General features: G+C 39.6%; 1 protein-coding gene across 7 annotated transcripts in view; it reads left to right on the top strand.

Moving 5' to 3' along the window:
- MLLT3 (MLLT3 super elongation complex subunit) overlaps positions 1-7,995 on the top strand; it is a 210,693-nt gene extending 202,698 nt beyond the window's left edge. For 6 of the 7 annotated variants that reach the window (XM_042850548.2, XM_005297691.5, XM_042850550.2 and 3 more), the window contains one exon: positions 7,115-7,327. In XM_042850548.2, the coding sequence (XP_042706482.1) occupies positions 7,115-7,246 (132 nt within the window). In that variant the 3' untranslated portion in view covers positions 7,247-7,327. Of the gene's footprint in view, positions 1-7,114 lie in introns of all 7 variants that reach the window. The other variant, XM_005297692.5, reaches the window with a different exon arrangement.
- The last annotated feature ends 15,022 nt before the right edge of the window (positions 7,996-23,017 follow it).

Below are 23,017 nucleotides of genomic sequence, written 5' to 3' on the forward strand. Positions count from 1 at the left end.
CTAGAAAAAAGAGCAGAGCAGGAATAGTTACCCATTTTCTATGTTAGCAAACCCTCTCTGACACCAGGACTTATTTATAGTAGTAACTTCATATAGAAAAATCTCTTAATTCCTTGATTGTTGGTAACAGGACTTTACTTTTAAAGAAGGATTTGGTCCATCCATATTAGAGAGGAGCAGAGGGAGGAAATATGGGAGAGAGAAACCGGAGTCTATCCATGTAGGGTTTTAAAAATGAGGGCAGTTTTGAAGGACTATGGAGAAAGATTCTTTGGGAGGAGGTTATGGTCTCTTTTGGTATACAGAAGAGCAGGCAGCAGTATTCTGCATGTGATAGTCTGAAGAGCAGGGAAATAAAGGGGTTGCAAGTCAGAGGAAGAAAAGAAATGAAGGCATAGATGAGGACTTTAGCAGGGTTAAAGTTGAAGCAGTGATACTTGTAGGCCATGCTGAATATCTGATGAGAGATGTAGCCTTGCAGAATTGAGGACTATGGAAGGAGGAGAAAAGTTTTGCAGGCTCAGTTGTCACCAAGTCTATGAATGGCGATAGCAAACAGGAGTCCTCAGTTGAAGAAAACAGTAAGAAAGATATAGCTGATTGAGGATGCTGCTCTTGCCCAAGAGAAGCAATTCTCTGTGAGACAATTAGTTGAAGGAAGCTGAGATGAGTCCACAAGTTTGAGGCAGGGAGGGCAGACAGGAGTAGTATTATACAACATTATAGATGTCAAAAGATACATATTTGAGTAATATCAATGTAAAGGTGGTAGTTAAGGCTAAAGGTACATATGAATTGGCCAAGAGGGAGAATGTAGCTGGAAAAGATCAGATGACCAAGAACTGAGCCACATGAAAAATCTATTTACTTAGTATTTGTGTGTGTGTGGAAGGGGGGGGAGGGATTTTGCTACCAGATAGAAATTGCAACAAAATTCACATTTAAAAAATAATCTTCCCCATTTTCTCTTCTAGGGAATATGTATGATAAATAGAAGGGACTGAGATTTCTTTTAATAATGCAACAGCTTTTATGCAATTAGAAGTGAAACAGCAGCAGATTAAGTTAGCCGTTTACCAATACTCAAGCTTACATCTCAACTAATGGGTTCAAACTTGGTTCCCTGAAGTTAGGTGCCTGAATCCATACTTAGTCACTATGGGTGAAATCCTGACCCCATTGAAGTCACTGGGAATTTTGCCATCAAATTCAATGGGCCAGGATTTTGACTCATACGTTTAGGGACAAGGGGGCACATCCTCCACTCATGTAAGCTGTCATAGTTCTGTCAAAGTCAAGGGCTTTTCCAAAACAGTGAGCACCATTGGGTATGTCTACACAGTCCATGGGAGTGAGCCTCCCAGTATGGGTTAACAGGCTCAGGCTAATGGGTGAGCTCTAGAAATAGCTGTTTAGACAGCACTTTGAAGCTGTGGCTTGGGCTCTGAAGCCTAGGAATAGGGAGTGACCAATGGAAATTGCAAGTGCTCAGCACCACTGAGAAACAAGCCATTCATTTAGGTATCTAAATATAGAATTAGGTGCTTAACTTCAGGGGGCACCCAAGTTTTGAAAATGTGGGCATCTGAGGGAAGCTGGCAAATCTGGGAACTATCAAATGGTTTAAAACCCTCCATACATTGAAAATGGGTTTGTCGTCATTTGCACTCTAGTCCCCTCATGCACACATGCTCATTTTCTTGTTTAAGACAGATAAATTGTTGCGGCGTGATGGATGGTGATAAAACTGAGCCGGAGCGACGTTATGTAAACAGAATTGTACATTAAAGCGGAAAAGCAAAGCTCACAAATGGGATCTTTTTGGACTTTGCTGCCTGGATACTCAGAATAAAACATTTTAATGTTGTGTTTCTAACATTATAACTGTCAGGCTTCCTGGCAACTAATCTAAACCTTTATTCTTTTTCTAGTATTTTTAATAGCGTAAGGATGTGTGTGCTAATATTAGAAGTCATGAACACTACTCTCGTTGGCAGGCAGTCAAGAACTCCAAAATTTTAGAAGCTTTTCATAGATCTCTCAGGGTCTATCCTGATTTATTTTTGTATATCTCTTAAAACTTTTGGGGTTCATTTCACTCTGATTTATCAGGTGCCCTTGACACAGTGGATATATTTCTTGAGACCAGGATGAGGGATAGGGTTAAAATGTTAATATTAATTAGTCTGGGGCTTAAAAAGCCTGAGGTAGATACTGCTCAATAAAAGAGGTTTTTATCTGTCTTTTTAAAGTTGTACACGTTTCTTAAAAATGCATGTTAACACTCTTAAGTGTTTTTATATTTAAAAAATAAAGTATATTGTTAGGGAAGTTAGCCAAGGATACTGTTTTGGCACAGTATCCCAGAGAAACATGTTAAATAGAATTCTTCAAAGGAAGGCTACCTTCTCCAATGTACATAATCTTGATTATGAACTAGTTGTATTTGGAGATGATGTATTAGTGATGTGGATTACATTCCTAACTTTACAAAAGGAGGTTGGACTATCTCTAAAAGAGAGAAGTTGCCACATATCATAGTTATTTGCTGTCTGGTATCTAGTATTTTGTTTCATCATTTAACATTTTGCTCTTAATTTCAGTGCAGGACCTGAGGAGATGGAAAAGGTTGGGGTTGGGTGGATTGTTAATGATCCAATGGATAGATGAAGTAGAATGTATTAGATTAAAAGTCCCACAGTGGAAAAAAAACTAAACCTGAGAGGCACAGCTTTAAATGTAGTGCAGATAAACCAGAATCAATTTCAGGAGTAGTGTCTGAACTTGGATAATCGGTACTCAGAGTTCTGACCTAATTGAAATCCAAACTGAAAGAATGTATGTAGTTAGTTAGAAAGAGCATTTTTAATTCTGAAAGAGGCCTTCTTCTCTGTCACTTTTACCTTGTTTCCAAATGGTGCAGTCCAATCCTCCAGTTCAGAGCCCCACTGCACATTATTTAATTAACTTAGTATAGTAAGCCTCTTCCTCTCTGGTACAGGCAGGAAGAACCATTCATTGAAAGAATAAAAATGGGAGGGAGAAATTAAACAAATGTTGTCTTTGGATTAGTCACAGCTTTATTTTTTTAAATAAGTTATTTACATTGCACTACAACTATTATATTTTTACCAGATTTGTCATTCTAATCTATATTCTGTCCATCATTTGTAACTGGAGTGTTTTTCTTTTACTGTTGAAAAAGGAACAACAGGTTAGATAATGTGCTCAAAAACAAAATAAGGCATCTATAACAACAGATTGTTTCATATGGGTATGGGTCAGAATCCATTATCTATCATAGAATCATAGAATATCAGGGTTGGAAGGGACCTCAGGAGGTCATCTAGTCCAACCCCCTGCTCAAAGCAGGACCAATCCCCAACTAAATCATCCCAGCCAGGGCTTTGTCAAGCCGGGCCTTAAAAACCTCTAAGGAAGGAGATTCCACCACCTCCCTATGTAACCCTTTCCAGTGCTTCACCACTCTCCTAGTGAAAAAGTTTTTTCCTAATATCCAACCTCATGAAAGCTTGCAAGTTTGAAATAAAAGAGCTCTTCTACACTGCAGTGAAACACCCCCAGCTGGCCCATATCAGCTGGCTCAGGCTCAAGGGGCTTGGGCTGCAGGGCTATACAATTGCATTATAGATGTTTGGGCTGTATGTCCATCATAATTGTAAAAAGCAACAGAGGGTCCTATGGCACCTTTAAGACTGACAGAAGTATTGGAAGCATAAGCTTTCGTGGGTAAGAACCTCACTTCTTCAGAACAAGACTTGACATCATAATTGTGTGCAAGTATATTGTAATACAGCATAGCGTAATGTGCACAGTATGATGCAAAGTTTTAGTGAAACTGATAGACATTTGTCTGAATAAAATTTAAACGGGCTGTAATTTAAAATTCAGAAAGAGTAACTGAGTCTCATACTAAATTGGTAAAATTCAACATCAAATGAAAAGTAGAACTGCATGTGCAGAAAATGTTTATTACCGCAAAAGCCAGAGCTTCTAATGAGGATCATGGCCCCATTGTTCTATGTGCTTTACAAATACATACAAAAGCAGAGTACCTTGCCCATAAGAGCTTACAGTCTAAGTTTACATAAATATCTTCAGTCTTGACCTGTCCAGGATTTAAAGAAATCTCCTTAACAGTTGCCCATATAAAAAAATTCTACACAAATATCCACATTTTCAAGATCAACAATGTCCTGAATATTTTATAGTGTCAAATGTACCAAAGTTGTTTTTTTAAATAGTTTAAGTTAAGTTCATTAGTTTCTCTTGTAAATTGAGGAGCTAAATTCACCTATATACTCTTCGCTCATGCTGTAGGTTTCAAAATCCCTTCACATCTGTAATATTTGACAGTTGCATTTGCAGAGTAGTTAAATGATATTGTGCCAAGAAGTTTCAAGTGCATTTGAAACTCTTGGGGAAATAGACATTTGAACTGAACCTTTTTCTTTCAATATACTAAACAAAGAGGTTATTTTTCCTCTTCCTCAGAAAATGAAATATATGCTTCTGTTTGTTCCTTTTCTGCTTCCTCTCATCCTAATACTGAGTGTGAAGGCTTTTTTCTATAAAATCCATAAAACGCTATTTATTACACTATTGGGTTGTCAAGCACAATCCAGTTAGCCAAGACAGAGTTGTATGACCTCAGTAATGCTGCTATAGAAATTCATTCTGTAAGCGTGACAATTGTGTGTGTTCTTTCAAGGAAATTCATAACCACAGTTAATTACCAATCAGTCATCTCACTGTTTAGGAACTAAGCCGTGAGAATTAACTCTGAAGTGGAAGATGAAGTTTCTTTAGACAAATTAGAAGTTTCTTCTACTTACTGGCATTGACTTTTTAAAAGATCCAGCTCAGAAAAGCTAGAGTTGTAATGTTTGAAGTCAGGGAATGAAGAACAATCTATTTGAAAAAGGGCTAACTTCTAAACAATGGAATAAATCCCTTGCAACAAGGATTTGCTCCATATAACTTGATTCTTGGGCTGGGATAAAGAATTCTCTACCCCAACTAAATGAGCTGTGTATAGCTTGGGTGTGGCTAAACATGTGGAATGGACATGACAATGAGTGTGTTCTAAATTCCCAGACAGCTAGAGATGGAAAGAATGTGGAGAGAAGTAGTGGTCTTCTCTGCTCCCTCTGTGACTTTATTCCAGATAATCCATGTGATTGTAGATTCACTGGGGTTGCAGCTGCCATGATACCACATCTCCCTCAGTGTGCCAGCTGAAAGATGTGCCTTGGGGTTCTGCCTAATGGAAAGCAGGTGCATGTGGAGTCTGATTCCATGAGCTATCACTTGCCCCTTCTTCACTGTCAACATTTAACAAATAATGGTATTCCTCTCCTAAGTGTGACTAGTTTGTCTAGTTACACGCCATATAGCATACATTATTCAGAGTTAAATCAGCTTTCAGCATAACTGCTCCTTCCAGATATAAATGATCATTTACGTAGGCTATGTCTACACTGTCAATTGAATGGCAAAACTTTTGTCTTTGTTAAACCCCCCCTCTCTCCACCCTCCACCCGAAAGACAAAAGTTTTGCTGCAACAAGTGCCAGTGTGAACAGCATGTTGTTGGCAGGAGCACTTTCCTGCTGACAATGCAAATGCTACTCATTGGGAGTAGAAGTTTTTTGTTGGCAGGAGAGCCGACAAACAGCACCTACACTGCACAACTTTTAGCGGCACAGCTGTGATGACACAGCCATGTCGCTAAAAGCTGTGTACAATAGACCTAGCTTTAGTGTGAAATGAACTAGCTCACTTATGCTCTTCACCATTCCTGGCAAGACCCCACCACCCCTTTTCTGACGGGACATGTCTGAACACTAGGTAATCTGAGCAATATGTGTCTCACCAGGTAAAGGAGTTTCCCCTTGTCTTCCTGATGAGATTAGTTTGTGGTTTAACTTTAAGCACCTGTTTTGGTTTACAATATATCATACTTAATGTAGAGTTGTTAATCCAAAAGATGTAGCATATATTCCTGGAATTAACAATTGATGCAAGATCTGTTGAGATTTCCACTGTAACTGAACTTGTGAAGTTGTGTTTTGTGAAGTTTTATTTTAAACTGGTAACTATTTTGTAACGATTGTTCCCCCCCTCCAAGAGTTTATGGGGTCCCAACAGTCATCAAAGGCCAAGTATTACATAATAAGCTTGATAACGTTATCAAAGTGTCAGGTAAACCAGACCCACATATGGGAAAACAAACACCAAACATACATAAGACATTTTATAAACAAATATATTATTTTATATTTGGTGCCCCTAGGTGGACATGACTCCATTATGCTAGGGCAGTACAAATACATAAAAATGCTGTCTCTGTCCCAAACAGTTTACAATCTATTATTAGTAGATTTAAATATACACAGATTATATAATTAGTTTTAATGTAAGTATATTTATTGCCGTAGCTTACGATAGTGCCTCTTTCCTTCTCTTTTACCATTTTGTCTTAGCCTGTGGTTCTCAATTTCTGTCTTGTAAAACTCTTTGACCTTGTTTTCCTCTTTAAGGGTAAACATATTACAAATGTTTGTACTTGCAAAAGGTTTAATACCAATCATGTCCTGTAATAAGAGAATTCCTAGCTATGAGCCAGTTAAATGCGCTAGACACAAATTTTACCTCCACACCTCTCAAAGATTTTTTAAAAATAATTAGTTAGCAATTTGTAAAAGGCTTTTAAGATTAAAAAAAACTCTTCTCGGTGCTAATAATTATTGTTAGGTGTTAATTCCAGCTGGAAATTAGCTGAATATAGAGTTTGGCCTTAGTTTTGGATAGCCTTATTGGTTATGTTCTGGGGAAACAAACAGTTGTAGTTTGAATTAAGATTCTGTTTTGTCAAAACTACTAGAACTTCAGGGGAGGGATGGAAGGGGAAATTAACATAAAAGGTTCTGATTTTGTTCTATTTGTTGTTTTGGAATTGTGGTCTTGTGGACTTGTTCATATTCATTATACTGTAATACTTTAGTAGGAGTATTCAATTGTGCAGTACCTCGTAAAAATATGAAATGGGTGGAATTTTCACCTAAATATTCTTTTTCTCTTTCCCCTCCCAGATTGTAAACCTTATAGAAGAAACTGGACACTTTCATATCACAAACACAACCTTTGACTTTGACCTTTGCTCACTGGACAAAACCACAGTCCGTAAACTACAGAGTTACCTGGAAACATCTGGAACATCCTGAGGATACAGCATCTGGCTGCATCAAAAACTGTTTTTTAAATAAAACATTCAAAGTGATGCAACCAAAATGGAAAAAAATAAACCAACCCTCTTCAGCTTTATTTTTCTTTAAAGCCAGTCATCATCTCTTGATAAAGGAGAGGAAAAGTGACAAGACTCAGAGGATCGCTCTTCTCACCAAGGAAATGCTCTGGAAGAGTTAGCCTGGATAGCCTTGAAAAAAAAAAACACAAAAAAAAACACAAAAAAACTTGTTCTTAATGAATGTGTATGGTATCATGTATCTCTCTGTGGTGTTCCAGTCCACAAGACGAATGCATGTTCAACACACTGCCTTATTACATAACTGATCTATTTATTATTGCATACATATATTCTAAAGTCATTGAGGGAATGACACTACCAGATGTTACAAGTACTCGGGTTCCATGTATGCTCCTTTGATGCAGCACCATCACAAGCCTAGTAACCTTATTCATGTTAAAATGCCACTTATTGCTGACTTTCTCTAGTCACTTAAAACACTATAGTCTTGTTTCCACTTTTGCAGTTCCAGGAAACAAGGTACGAAGTGGGGGACCAAAAAGTGGCCCTAATATTTGTCTCCAGTCTGCCACAGTGGGTTGGACCACAGGTCCTTGGCTCTATCCATTTATTGATCTTAGACCATGGTAAAAAATGCACCAAATAGGATCATATGACTTGCTGTCTAGCCTTAGTCAATAAACCAGTAGGACTTGTAACAAAAAAGTGTTACTGTGTACTGTCCTGAATCCAGCATTGTTTGTCATCAACATTCTTGTGTCTGTTTTAATGTTATAATATTAGATATATATAAAAGTGAAGGTGTTCTACAGGATCACCATAAAAGGAGGAATACTGGTCCTGTTTTCTAAGGAAATGTTGTAAGAAAATTCTTAATTTGGAACTATTTATTACTGCGAGTTTCAATACTCTTCTGCTGCCAGTGTGTGACTCACCTTTACCATAAAAACTGTTGGCATAGTATTTTTGTTTGTTCATACAGTACATGGTCTGATTAGACTTTTTTTTTTACATCTGATAAATTAAAATCCTTTCTTTGAAAAAATATCTTCGTTGTTATAAAGTGACATGTTGGAATATATATATATATATATATATATATATATATATATATATATATATATATATATTATTTTCCAAATTTCAGTACCTGTTGAGTAATCTGCTTGCGTTTCCAGAAGGATTTCTTGTCTGTGAAAACAAATGTTCTTCCATGTACACTTCCTTAAAATGAGGAATATTTTGCATATGTGTGCAATCCAGAGAATTTACAAATAGTTTGAAATCAGTGCTCTGTGATCTCATTATGATGATTTCATTATGAAACCGTCACCTCTTTATGGGAAATTAAACTCTTGATCCTGATGAAAAGAGAATGAAATTAAGAAATACTTCTGGATCCGAAGGTTTGTTCAGCCTTAAGAAAACGTGTTTGCAGAGAGGCCAGTATATTTCCCATGTATGCGTACATGCCAGATGTAGTATATTCATTCACAGTTGAACAATGGTAGTATCTGTATGTTTTATTGTTTCATGTACATGGTTTTGTGCAGTACAGTGAAACTAGAGTCCTGCTGGGGTTATTTCTTCATATTCAAATGGGAATTATTAACACTGTTTCTTTAAGTCCAAAGAAAATCGTATATTTTATTTTGGGGTTTTTTTGTTTTTTTTTCCAGTTTTTTTAATTTAAAATGTTGTTTAACCATACTCCCATGGAAAGTCTCTTTCAGGCTTCCAAAAGAACAAGTGTACTTTTTTCAGTAATGTTATGACTCTTATTGACGATTGGCATGAAACATACTTGAAGCGTTATGTTGTTAAGTCCACGTCTCAATGTGCAATTGTTGTGGGAAACGTCTTTAAAAATCATTTTGACATTGGGAGGATGATGATGGGAGGGTGGGGAAGGCATGTTGGAGGGTGGGGTTAATTTTTGTCAACATTTTATATGAAAATGTTTTGAAATCTAAAAGCAATCTTTAAAAAAGTCTTTGAACTAATAGTGCACATTCAACTTACTACCTTTTTAGTTAAATCAGATACATGTGGAGTCTGGTCCATTTTGACTTTTCTAACTAAATTTTGTGGTAAAAACTCTTGAGCTTCAAGAGGGGAAGGGAGCCCAAGATTTCTTCTAGCATGAATTGAATATCCTGCTGTTTTAAATAACTGGTGAAATAAGTCATGTTACCCATAGAAATACTAGCCAACTTCTATTGTACATATGAATGGGGGTGAAAGGGTAGGGAAGCCCATATAAAAGGGAGACTATTGCAATAGCAATATAACTTTACCTCTGAATTTCATATAAATCCTTGATCGTCCTTAAATAAAATCTTAGTTCTCTAATTTGATAAGATTGGGAAATAAACAGACTGCAGCTGCATTTTGTGTGTGTTAACTGTAAAGTGAGTTTTCCACAAAATTCTGATAGAATAAGAGTCACTAAGCGTTGGTCTCTTTAAAAAACAAAAAAGTTTTACATTAGCTATTTTCATCCAATTTTGTATGCAGAAACAAAATAAATCCTTTTTCAATTAATTTCAAATAGTCATATTTCTCTTAAAAGAAAAATCATAAAAACCCTACCTAAATCCACTATGTTTCTGAGCATTGATCTTTGGGAACCAGTTAAAAATTTTTCACATACGCTCTACCTTACAACTGCTACATTAGCTTTTAAGTGCAAGAGAATAAAAGGATTGGGATTTCATTTAGTACCGACCTATTTAAAAAAAAATTAACTGAATGAATTTGGATAATGGATTAAGTTGACCAGACAGAGGTTAGCAGTAAGCAATATTTTAAAACCCTCTTTTGCATCACTAGTTGAACACTGTAATTAGAGAGTAACAATTGTATATCATGGAAAGCACAACTTTATTCTTAAAGACTAAGATTTATTTGAGCATAAGCTTTCGTGGGTAAAAAACTCACTTCTTCAGATGCATGGAAGCATGGATGCATGCATCTGAAGAAATGGGTTTTTTACCCACGAAAGCTTATGCCCAAATAAATCTGTTAGTCTTTAAAGTGCCACTAAACTTCTTGTTTTTTGTGGATACAGACTAACACGGCCACCCCCCTGAAACTTTATTCTTGAAACTAACTAAATGTTCACCTCAGGAATTGGCTATCCAAGGGGGATAACCTTTTAGTAGAAGTTTGGGTCACGTGAAAACTTCAACTTCCCCTAAATTTAAAAAGGTGTCTTAATCCACCTTAACACAAGAGGAAACTTCTTACAAAATAGACCTGTATTTGGTGGCACAAGCTATGGTAAAGAGGTTGAGCAAAAAAATAAGTAAAATTAATTGAGAATCAAAGGTAAAGCGTGAAATAACTACATTTGTGTTGAATCAGTAACTGTCTTTGAAGTGTAAGAGGTGTTTTAGTTATTTCCATCTGTGAATTTGTCCCTTATTAATTTAGGTAAAATCTATTTTTATACATTCAAAAGTAAAGCAAACATAGTACTTGTGGTTGGCGAGATCCTACATAATATTTTATTAAGACTTCATAAGAAAAAAGATTCTTAGGACAGATTTTAGTTTTCAGAATGAAATTAAGTATGTGACAGTCTGTTTCAGGTCAGTGAAAAGTGTAATTATTATCTGGATTTCTTAGAAGCTACATTAGTGTTCTGACCTCTTGAAATACCTCATAAATTTCAAACCCTATTACTTGGAGCTTGCAGAGCTGATGGGAAAGTAGCTAGAGGTCCGTAGAGAAACTTGTCCTTTTTTGTTGTCATGTGCATTATCTCATCCAAGCAGTGTCTGGAGGAGAATGTTTGATTTGCTCTTGTGTTATATTTCTTTGTTCCATCTGGATTACTTTTCTATCTTCCATCACTTGCTTGCATTTTAATTGTGTGTACCGTATCTTTCAGCAGGCTTGTATTTAAATCTGCATTTTTGTGTGTGCATATTGGTCCATTGACTTCTACAGCTTGATGCTAAGTTGGAGTTGACTTAGACTCCACTTAAAATCGTATTATTTACTCAGTCACTTGTGGCTGCTCCATCCAGTCTGTAGTTAGGGGACTTTGAGAGAGTGGATTTTAAATCAGAAAGACAAAGGTGCTACTGTCTAAAGTGTAAATATGTATTTTGGCACTCCTACTACAGTAAACTGAAATAGAGGCTTATGATGGAAATGCTGACAGGCCCTTAACCATGGCAGGAGCTACCAGGCACTATAAAAATAAATAATGTAAAACTTATTCTAAAGATTAACAAGTACAAGACAGATGTTTTTCTGAACCTCAACAGTTTCCCTAATTGTTAAACCATATATATTGTATTTTGTGAAGGTTTTTACACTGTTTTAACAATAATTCCTTAGCACAGACTGTTCATGGGTGCCCATTTCCCAGTGCTGGATAGCGTACCTGGAAAATTTACTCTAGGGCATGAAAGGATTAAGAAATTCTAGTGGACGATGGGACTACAACTCCTATTTCTGAAGTGTTTTTGTGTGTGCATGTGACTTAACCAGTGCATTAGTGCAGTTAGAACAAGTAAGTTTACAAGGCTGGTCTTGTGAGTGAGAGAGCAGACAAATTTACATCAAAGCACAATTATACAAGGGCCCTGCATTTAGTTGAGCAGCAAGAAGTGCCAGAGTGACTAGACAGGAAGGAGAAATATTACCACAATGAGAACAATGCCCTTTCAGTTTTGATTTAAATAAAAAAACATTAGGTGGCTGAATATAATTCCTTACATTAATGGAGAGAATACTGTTTGCTGATCAGCACTTAGATCTTGTTTAAAATAGCAGGACACAATATTCAGGGTGGAGGCTCTTCAGTGCATTATTCGTATAGCTGGGTTGTTGTTGACCCTAAGGATCTGAGAGTTAAGTGGATTGTAGTAGGGTACAAACATCTGAGTTATCATGAAATGGATTTGAGACACTAATATCTGATTAATATTCATGGTGAGTATTCTATCTAATCTATTCGCTTTTTCTACATCAGGCTGATTCATTCTGCCATAAAGCAATACCTTTTGCTTTTTTTTTTTTCAGCATGAAGACTGAGCAAAGTGAAATGTTCATCTGTGAATGCAACAGGAGGTGCATTTTCATCATGATGGGGATAGCTCAAGCTGGAAATCTCCCACTCTTGGATGTCACTTCAAATGGGTCATGCATTTTCCTATGTTCCATCACCCAACCTGTGCTGTAAAGCTGATCCTCCCGTTAATAAACTTGGCCCTCATCTCTTATAAGAGTATGGCATAAATGATTGCCTTTCATCATTACTGCTGGATGCAAAAAGAATTCAAGGTCTGTGTCCCGTTCAGGAAATTGTAGGCTTGTTAAGTTGTCAATTATATGTTTCTGTTAAGACCTAGAAGTAAAGCTAATCTCCACCAAAGGGGAAAGAAAGATGTACTGGTACTTAAAACTTTTTTCCCCACAATTTCTCCCCTTAAACAATTTCCAAAAGTTTCTAAAGGTTAGAAAAGGGAATACGCACAAACCATTAAGAAAAGAAATGAAAGGTAGTGAAAAGATAAAACAAATGAGTTGTACTAAAAGCCTGGCTGTGCAAGTAATAAGGTTGTAATGGTGATATTGATTTCAGTGCAGGGCAGACATTCCTAGCACATGTGGTTTGTGTATCTGTGTCTGAGTGGGTGGTCTAGAAAAAAGTTCTAAATACAGCAAGATGGCTTAGTTTTTGAGCAGTGGAGGGAGACCTTCAAGACAGGCTCAGCCAGTGTCATCCAAGGCTCTCCAGGATAAAGCAGCTTTCCGTTAGCTTTGTTCTCAGAGGCTAAGCCGTAACTTTCCTTATTCATTGAAATATTTGAGTTTCTATTCTGCACAGTATCAGTGACATGGCAGGGGTTTTAGTGTTGGTGGTTTTTTTGGGTGGGTAGTTGAGGGGGGGGGAACTAGTACATGGAATGTAGTAAATTTTTCTATTTATTCTGTCTGATTCATTTTCTCAGTATTTTGAGTCTGTAGTGTCTCCTTTTAAACTTGTGTTATTTTAAGTGTAGCATGGGGAAAAAAAACCTATTTTCGTTATAGGATCACACTTTATTAGCACAATCCATTAACAAAAGCTGAATTACAATTAAACTTCTTTGTAAGTACATACGATACCAGTGCGAATACCACACCAAATGCCAGTCTGCAGTGACAAGCCCAGCCTGATGATTTGTAGAGCCCTCTGCAGAATATCAGAAGTGAGGACTCCTGTATGCATTTACATATTATCTAGATGTTCTTTTTAGTAGGGTATCTCATTAAAACGTGTCTTTAGTGCACAGGTTGAGCTCTTTTGTAAAGCAGAAGCACTGGATTGCTATTCACAAGATCTAGATCAGTGGTTCTCAAACTTTTGTATTGGTGACCCCATTCAAACAGCAAGCCTATGAGTGCGACCCCCCCTTTTAAATTAAAAACACTTTTAAAAAATATTTCACTCTATAAATGATGGAGGCGAAACAGGGTTTGGGGTGGAGGCTGACAACTCGCGATCCCTCCAAGTAATAACTTTGCAACCCCTTGAGGGGTCACAACCCCCAGTTTGAGAAGCCCTGATCTAGATTCAGTACTTCGAGTAATTCTGTGCACAGATTCCAGTCTTGGTGCCAATGAGTATGAGATTGGATTCTTTTGAATAACCTATGTGCAGGGGGCTAGGTCTGCCCCGACCATCCTCTCATTGTCAAGGATATAAGGGCCACAACCCACACTTAGTTCCTTTTTGCCAGGCATTGCTGCAGGACTGAACCTGGTGTTGTCCTTTCTCCCAGCAAGTTAGCTGATATGCTTCTATAGTTAGGATTAGTTATTGTTAATAGTTAATGTCTTAGATAAATTTTCTTTGCCCATTACCACATGGAAAATAATTTTCTAAACTTACTCACAGTAGTGGTAAGTTTTCACTTCCCCACGTACAAACCTCATCACCCCCTCCCATCATACAAGACCTTTTTAATGGCAAACCCTAAATCGCTGGAGTTCAACATCTGCCCCTCTTGTAATGCTGTAGATGGTAAATAATAGCCTCACTTGATGCCTGCTGTGCTTGGGGGAGGAGCAGCATTCAATTTGCAACTCTTTCTCCAAAAGGAGTCAAAAAGCAAGGGAGGCAGAATTTAAGCTGTTTCTCCTGGAGATGGCCATGCAACCCTTATTGGCCCCTGCCAAGCTCTCCAAGATGCTCCGGGTATCAGGCCCATTCCACGTATCAAGTGCTCTGGTGAGTCAAGACACCACACTGAGCTCCCAGGTGATATCTCACAAGCCTCACTCATCACCCATCTCAGTAATATCCTCAGAAAGGGGCCACAAAAGGAACACTGCTGTACTCCAAGGACCCAGGGATGGAAAGACTCCCCTAAACTTCACTCTTCTAAAAGCCTGAAGATGGAGTTTCACCATAGTATCCTGCACCAAAACCCAAACCAGTCTCTCTCACGCAAAGGACCGTGTTGCCTCTGAGCTCGACAGTAAGACACCAAAGCCATTGGCACAGAGTACCGTGTCACCCTCCACCTCTGCATTAGGAGCTTTGATACCAACTACCTCAGTAGCAAGAACCAGCACTTTGGTATTCAACCACCTCCTTGATACTGGACAAGACTGCACTGCAAGGTAGTTTGAAGGCTCTTTACGTTGGCACCCATGCATTGCATGGTGTCCAGAGACCTTTCACTGGGGCCAATACCATACTCACCTCACACTGAGGGGATATGGAAGGTCATTATCAAACCATCCGCAGCACTGATGCCACAGCAATGCAGGCCTGACAGTACTGCACCTGTGCTAGAAGAAGTGTATTCATTTTCCTCCTCAGAAGGACAAAGCAAAATTTCCTTCCCCCATGGGTGGCACAGTGGGAGTGTGGCAGAGAGTCAAGGGACAAATCCTTGAGGGATACCAGAAGACCATCAGGGAATCCCCCACATAGTCCTCAGCTATATGTTTTGTCTCCACACTATCATCTATCAGCTGTGACTGTACTGGTCCCACTGGGGGTGAATCCATATGCAAGGAAACTCACATCTTTGACAGCGTCGCAAGCTAGATTCCCACCCAAGACAGAGCTTCAGCCATCTCAATCTCTGTCTTGTCCCAGCCTCAACTTTTGGAGGAACACAATGGTGACTATCACTCTTCTGATCAACAGCATCATCTCCCTTTCTCACAAGTGCTTACAGACAACACCACAGTGAAGCATTACACCAACAGGCACACAGCAGAGCCAGGTCTTCTCCACTCTGCCAGGAAGCCATATATCTCTGGGATTGGTGTATCTGTTATCGGATCACATTGGTGGTCCTTCCTCTTCCTGGAATGCAGAATACCTTGGTGGACCAGCTCAGCAGAGACTTAATTGAGACTCCATGGATGGTCCTTTAAGACCACATTCTTTCACAGATGTGGATTTCCACAAGTGGACCTGTTTTTGACATGCCACTGCAACTGCCAGAGCTTTTGTTCCAAAGGAGACATGAGCCCAAGCTTTAACAGATGCCTTTTTCTTTCTGTGGACTCCAGTTCTGATGATTGCCTTTCCTCTGATACCTGTGATACCTAGCGTGTTGAGGAAACTGAAGCAAGGCATTAACTGCATCATCTTTGGGGCAGACATTTAGCTACAAAGCAGAAAATAATTAGACTAGACTGATATACAAGGCCAAATGGAAGAGGTTTTCTGTCTGGGCAATCCAACAACTTCTCTCACCATTGACATCTCCAGTTTTTGCAATATTGGACTATTTACTTTCCCTGAAGCAATCAGGGTTGTCCATAAAATTAATGAGCTTCTGGCAGTCATCTTTGCTAGTCATCCTTCCATCCATGGCCATGCAGTCTCTTCATGTCCCAGGGTGGAGGATAGAGTCATTGCAAGACCTCATCCAAAGTTTCTAACCAAGGTAGTCTCCAACATTCACAATCAGTCACTTCACCTCCTGGTTTTCTTCCCTAATCCACATTTTCTCCTGGCTGAAATGAAACTTCACATTCAAAATATATTATGAGAGCATTGTCCTTTTTAATTAACTAGGACCAAGCCATTCAGGTGAAACCTAGACTCTTTGTGACAATTTGGCTAAGATCCCTCTGGACACATTAGGGCTCATTCCACTAGGGTTCAAGTGGTCTGTGCAGCCTGTCTGTGTAGCATTCCCACATCTACACAGCTTCCCCAACCCACTCTCAGTCCCTGCTAGTCAGACCCCTGTTCTTATGGGATTCTTGTTTAAGGAATGCCTTTTCTTTGATATATGTATTCCTAGTGTGCCAAGGAGAAACACTAGTGTGGATTGCAACTACCCCACCTCCATACCCTCTTCTGTGGGAAGCGAGTGGTCGGCCAGGACACAGGTATGGCCCTGCTACTCAAAAGAATCCAATCTCACATACAATGTGGTCTATGCATTGCATAGTGAAACCTGTGTGTCCAACACATCCTGAAGAATCACATTGACTATAGGGATAGTAACCATTTTTCTTTAGCTCTGCCACAGATTTCCTGTGTGACCTTGGACAAGAATTTTAACCTCTGCTGCCTCAATCCCCCATCTGTAATATGAGAATAGTACTACTTTTCTCCCATCCTTTGTCACTCTTGTCTATTTGGAATGTAAGCTGTTCAGGGAAGGAATTGTCACTATGTGTATTTACCACATCTAGCACAAAGGGGCTCAAATGTCTGTTGGGGCATTTAGAGGCATGTACTCATGAGGATTTCCTAAAAGAAATAAAAAATCGATCTCTTTCTAATTGCATGCATGAGATTTTAAATGTTTGATTTTCAAAACAACAAAAAATATGAGTGTTCTTGAAAGGTGCTGGGTTGACCAGACTGAAATATTCTATAAACAGCACAGATCTGGTACAAATATTGACAGCACAAGCTTCTAAAAAAAGGCTCAGCCCAGTTTTGGAGGGCTCACATCATCCAGCAAGAGAAAAAATTAGTCTCTATAGTTTATTCAGACCTGTCCTCACTACTGAGAATGCCAACAATGGGCCAGTTGGTTGAAGTGATTTTTGTGATGTAGATACTTGCCTTTTAGGAAATGTAAATAGTATATTCTCCATCACTGGTAGCCTTTAAGTCAAGGCTGTAGTTCAACTGCAAGTTGGTCTAAATGCAGGAATTACAGGGTGGAATGATATAGCCCCTGTTATTGAATCAGAAGTGTAGGACTGTAAGGGACCTAGAGAAATCATCTAGTCCAGTCTCCTGCACTCAAGGCAGGACTAAGTAATAACTAGACTATTCCTGATAGGTGTGTCTCTAACCTGTTCTTAAAAACCTCCAATGATGGAGATTTCACAACCTCCCTGGGCAATTTATTCCAGCACTTAACTACCCTGGCAGGAAGTTTTTTCCTAATGTCCAGTCTAAACCTCCCTTACTGCAATTTAAGCCCATTGCTTCTTGTCCTATCCTGAGAGGTTAACAAGAACAATTTTCTCCCTCCTCCTTGTAATAACCTTTTATGTACTTGAAAACTGTTACCATGTCACCACCTCAGACTACCACCATTCTCTTCTCCAGATTAAACAAACCCAGTTTTTTTCCAATCCTCCCTCATCGATCATGTTTTCTAGACCTCTAATCATTTTTGTTGCTCTCCTCTGGACATTGTCCAGTTTGTCCACGTCTTTCCTGAAATGTGGCATCCAGAACTGGACACAATACTCGAGTTAAGGCCTTATCAGTGTGGAGTAGAGCAGAAGAATTATTTCTCATGTCTTGCTTACAACACTCTTGCTAATACATCCCAGATGATATTCCTTTTTTTTTTTTTTGCAACAGTGTTACACTGTTGGCTCATATTTAGCTTGCGATCCACTGTGACCTCCCAGATCCCTTTCTGCAGCACTCCTTCTTAGGCAGTTATTTCTCATTTTGTATGTGTGCATTCGATAGTTTCCTTTCTAAGTGGAGTACTTTGCATTTGTCCTTATTGAATTTCATCCTATTTACTTCAGACCATTTCTCCAGTTTGTCCAGATCATTTTGAGTTTTAATCCTATCCTCCAAAGCACTTGCAACACTTCCCAGCTTGGTATCATCTACAAAAGTGTACTTTCTGTGCCATTATCTAAATCATTGATGAAGATATTGAACAGAACCAGACCCAAAACTGACACCTGTAGGACCCTGCTAAATATGCTGGAGATCAGATTAAATTATCATAATGAAGTGGTGGATTAAAACCACCAACTCACTTCATATTGACCTTCAAACTGCCATCAAAAGGTAATGATTTCCAGACAGCGCATCATACCAGTTACTTGCAGGTGAGAGGCTCTGAGCAATCTAGTCCCAATGTCTTTTATTTCATAGAACTAGTGATATGAGTAAGACTTGATGCTTTGTAATCTGCAGCTATGTGAAATTTGTCCTCTAATCCTTTACTTATTTTTTCTCTATATGTGGGTAGAAATACAAAGTGAATCCCTATTAATTCAAATAACTCGAATCTGCCCAATGGTTTAACAGAAGCATGTTCTTTTTTTAACTATATAAATACTAAAATTTCAGATGCCCAAAGTGAGATTGGGGTCTCATTCTGCTAGCCACCATACAATACGTTTTTAAGAGAACACCCTTGCTCAAAGGAACTTACAAAAATAATTCTAAATTAATTCTTTGCATCAGTTTTTACTGCACAGGTTATGAGGGAGATTCTCTTTAGGTGACAAATTTGAGGAACTATCCTAGACTGAGGTGTCAATAGAGGACGTTTTGGAACAAAGTGATAAATTAAACAGTAGTAAGTCACCAGGACCAGATGGTATTCACCCAAGAGCTTATTTTTTTAAAAAGGCTCCAGAGGCAATTCTGGCAATTACAGGCCCATAAACTTCAGTACCAGGCAAATTGGTTGAAACCATAGTAAAGAACAGAATTGACAGATACGTAGATGAACATGATTTGTTGAGGAAGAGTCAACACAGCTTTTGGAAAGGGAAATCATGCCTGAGCAATCTTTTAGAATTCTTTGACGGGGTCAACAAACATGAGGACAAGGGTGATCCATTGGATTGAATGTACTTGGACTTTCAGAAAGCTGTTGACAAGGTCCCACACAAAAGGCTCTTAAGCAAAGTAGGCAGGCCTGGGATCAGGGGGAAGGGCCTCTCCTGGATCAGTAACTGGTTAAAAGATAAGAAACAGAAGGTAGGAATAAATGGTCAGTTTTTACAGTGGAGAGAGGTAAGTAGTGGGAGGCCCCAAAGACGTGTACTGGGACCAGTGCTGTTCAACATATTCATAAAGTGATCTGAAAAAAGGGGTAAATAATGTGGTGGCAAAGTTTACAGACAATACTAAATGACTCGAGATAACTATTAAGTGCAAAGCAGACTCCAAAGAGTTAGAAAGGGATCTCACAAAACTGGGTGACTGAGCAACAAAATGGCAGATGAAATTCAATGTTGATAAATGTGAAGTAATGTACATTGGAAAACATAATCCCAACTGTACATACAAAATGATGAGTTCTAAATGAGCTGTTACCACTCAATAAAGAGATCTTGGCGTGACTGTAAATAGTTCTCTGAAAACATCTTCTCAATGTGAAATGGCATTCAAAAAAAGCTAACATTGTTAGAAACCATTAGAAAAGAGATAGATAATACAGTAAATCTCATTATGCCACTATAGAAGTCCATGGTACATCCACACCTGGAATTGTGTGTGTAGTTCTGGTTGCCCCATCAAAAATATATGTTACATTTGAAAAAAACAGAAGGGCAACAAAAATGGTTAGAAGTATGGAGCAGCTTCCATGTGAGAAAAGATTAATAAGACTGGGACTGTTCAAACTGGAAAAGAGACAACTGAGGAGGGATATGTTAGTGGTGTATAAAATCAGCTGTAAACACGTGATTTTATTTTTGTTTCATAGGTAACATGCGAGTTCTAAAAACGCTATTACATCGAGGGAAATCAGCAGGTCTACCTATTCAAACTGTACTATAGTTCTGAAAACAAATAGTTCAAACGATCAAAAGGGAATCAAATACTCTTCTCTTTTAATGAGTCTCCATTACTTCATGATTCTTAGACTAGACAGGCAAGATCAGATTCCAGACAGTGTAATGCCATCACAAACATTACTCTGTAGTGCTAATGTAAAAACACAATAATTACAAGGGTTTGCTATGTGAAAGTTTAACATCAGTAATTTTTGATACGTCAAAAGTTGAAGGGGTGGTAGTTATCTTAGTATAAAGAAATTCATTTTATCTTTCCTGCAATCTTCTCTTGGTAACTAGCCAATACAAGATAGGAATATACTGTGCAACCTCTTTCCATTTGTATTCTTACCTTTAATTTGCTATGATGCCAAGGAATTGAGTAGGAGACCCAGCTAGAGCTGTGACTATGGGTCCTCTAATTTGAGGAACCTGGAAATAATATTACTCTGAGCTTTCATTTAAGGGGAAAAAATGCTTAGCAAATGTATCCTTGAAAATGTAAATGAATTGATACATTGGAAAATGTGTTTTTTCGAGGGGTTATTTCTTCCCAAAGATTATGGGTCACTCATTTCCTTGCAACCAACCTGGACTGACCTTTTAGGCACTGTGAAATCCAAGGCGACAGGTACTATAATTTTGGGAGGACACCAGACCAGTTTGAGGTTGTGGTGATTAGTGCCATTCAGGCACTACCATATCACTGATGGTAGATGAGGAGTTGCATTCTAGCCAGTTGCTTGTCCAAGTTGCTGAACCTTTTCAGCTGACAGTATGAGCACTGATAACAAGTAGACGCTCATCCTCTAGTGCAGGATTTCTCAACCTGTGGGCTGGGACCCAAACTTGTGTCGCCAGAATGTTTCAAAGGGTCATGTGGCAGCTTCTGTGGCTCCTGTCCCATGGGGCTGGCTGGGCTCACCTCTCTGCCCCAAGCCCTGCAAACTCTGGGGTCCCAGCACCACTCAGGTTTGACCCAGGCCAAATTTGGCCTGAGTAGGCCAAATCTGAGTGAGTAGCACTGGAAGCCGATGAGCCATGTCACAACTCCATTCACACAAATTTGGTCCACTCAGGGGGGTGGAGCCAAACCTGAGTGGTGTTGCAACCCGAGGTTTCAATGTTCGGAGCAGAAAGTCAAGCCCAGCCAGCCTCACAGTGCAGGAGCTACCATTATGGGGTGAGTGCCAGGCAGGACCCAGCCTCCGACCCGGGGGGGGGGGCAGGATCCACCCAAAAACACCCCAGGGCCTCTACCCACAGACTATTTACTGGGTTGCAACAGGCCATAAATACTTAAATATAGGTCCCAAGCTAAAAAGATTGAGAACCACTGCTCTAGTGGACTGGGAGAAGGATTTCTGGATCACAGTCCTATCTCTGAAAGTGACTCTGTATGGCCTTAACCTCACTGTTTCATTTCACCAGCTGTAAAATCGAAATATTTCCTTAGCTTATAGGGGATGTGTGCAGGTTACTTACTGACCTAGATAAGTGCTAACATAGAACCCTACCATGTTTGCGGTGCTTGCAGCTTCACCGTATTTGATCAATTATTCCTTGCAAAATTCTTTTTAATGTTGGTAATGTTTCTACAGTCCCCTGCATAAGCAGCTGATTACACACTGACGAACACGCTGCTGATACAGTTTGCTGCAGTGGCTTAACGGGTGTGATGGGAGTGCACTTACCCTGGGAGCACCCCCTTGCATCAGGGGGCAACCTTACCATTCTCCTTGGCTCTGGCACCTCCTGCTGACTGTCAGCATTTCATGGGGTCTTCCGTGGCTCAGCCCTCTGGCCAAATCACATACAGATTGAAATCACTTTGGGGATATACAGAAGGTCCAACTGAAAGTTCACAAAACATTCCAACTCAAATGATCCTTCAGTTCCCCTATCTTGGGCTACTCCTCATCCGGTCCTTTTGGGTCAGCCCCACCCTGGGCTCAATATTCCTTACATTGGGCTTGCATGCCCTTTCCTCAGGGGCTGGCAGGGGAGTCCAAGTCCACCTCCTACTCTGGGTTCTAGCCCAGGGACCCCGTATTAAGCTGCTAGGTCTGCTCTTTCAGATATGCTGAGGTTTCCCTGGGCCATTTCCTACTTCTAAGCCCCCTTGTGCTGCTTCCCCACAGCTTGTGCTTAACACAGCCTCCCAGGCCTCTGGCTTGTTCCTGGGGTCCTCTCAACTTCTCCTTTCTCTGACGGACTAATAAGTCTTCCGCCCCCTTGGGCTCCAATGAAATGAGTTTACTGACCCTACCTCAAGGCATCCCCCACAGGAACCTAACCTGCTCCTGCAGAGTTCTTGTCTTAGCAGGTTTTCCCTCACTTCCTCCCTTTCCCAGGGACTCTGGCAGCTTCCCCTAGTGATCTCCCCGAACCTTGTAGGACCTAGCTCAGGGCTTCCCCTACAGAAGCCTATGCTGTATGCTGTGGGTCCTCCTTCCTGACTTCCTGCCAGTTTAAACCTTATCTCAGGGCTCTGTCTCTGCAGTAGAGCCCTGGCCCTTCTCATGGAGAGGGAACTTCCCTACCTCTTGGGATTTCTACTGTCAGCTGAGCTCCCTCAGCTCCTTATGGGTATGTCTACCCTGCATCTGGGAGTACACCTCTGAGCCCAGGTTGACATATTTGTGCACTGGAGCTTGTGCTAGTGTGCTAAAAATAGCTGTATAGATATTGCGGCATGGGCTGGAGCTAGGGCTCTTAAACTTGGTGGTGAGGATGGAGGTGGGTTGGT

The sequence above is a fragment of the Chrysemys picta genome, chromosome 6 (genome assembly GCF_011386835.1).
Source record: "Chrysemys picta bellii isolate R12L10 chromosome 6, ASM1138683v2, whole genome shotgun sequence".
NCBI lineage: Eukaryota > Metazoa > Chordata > Testudines > Emydidae > Chrysemys > Chrysemys picta.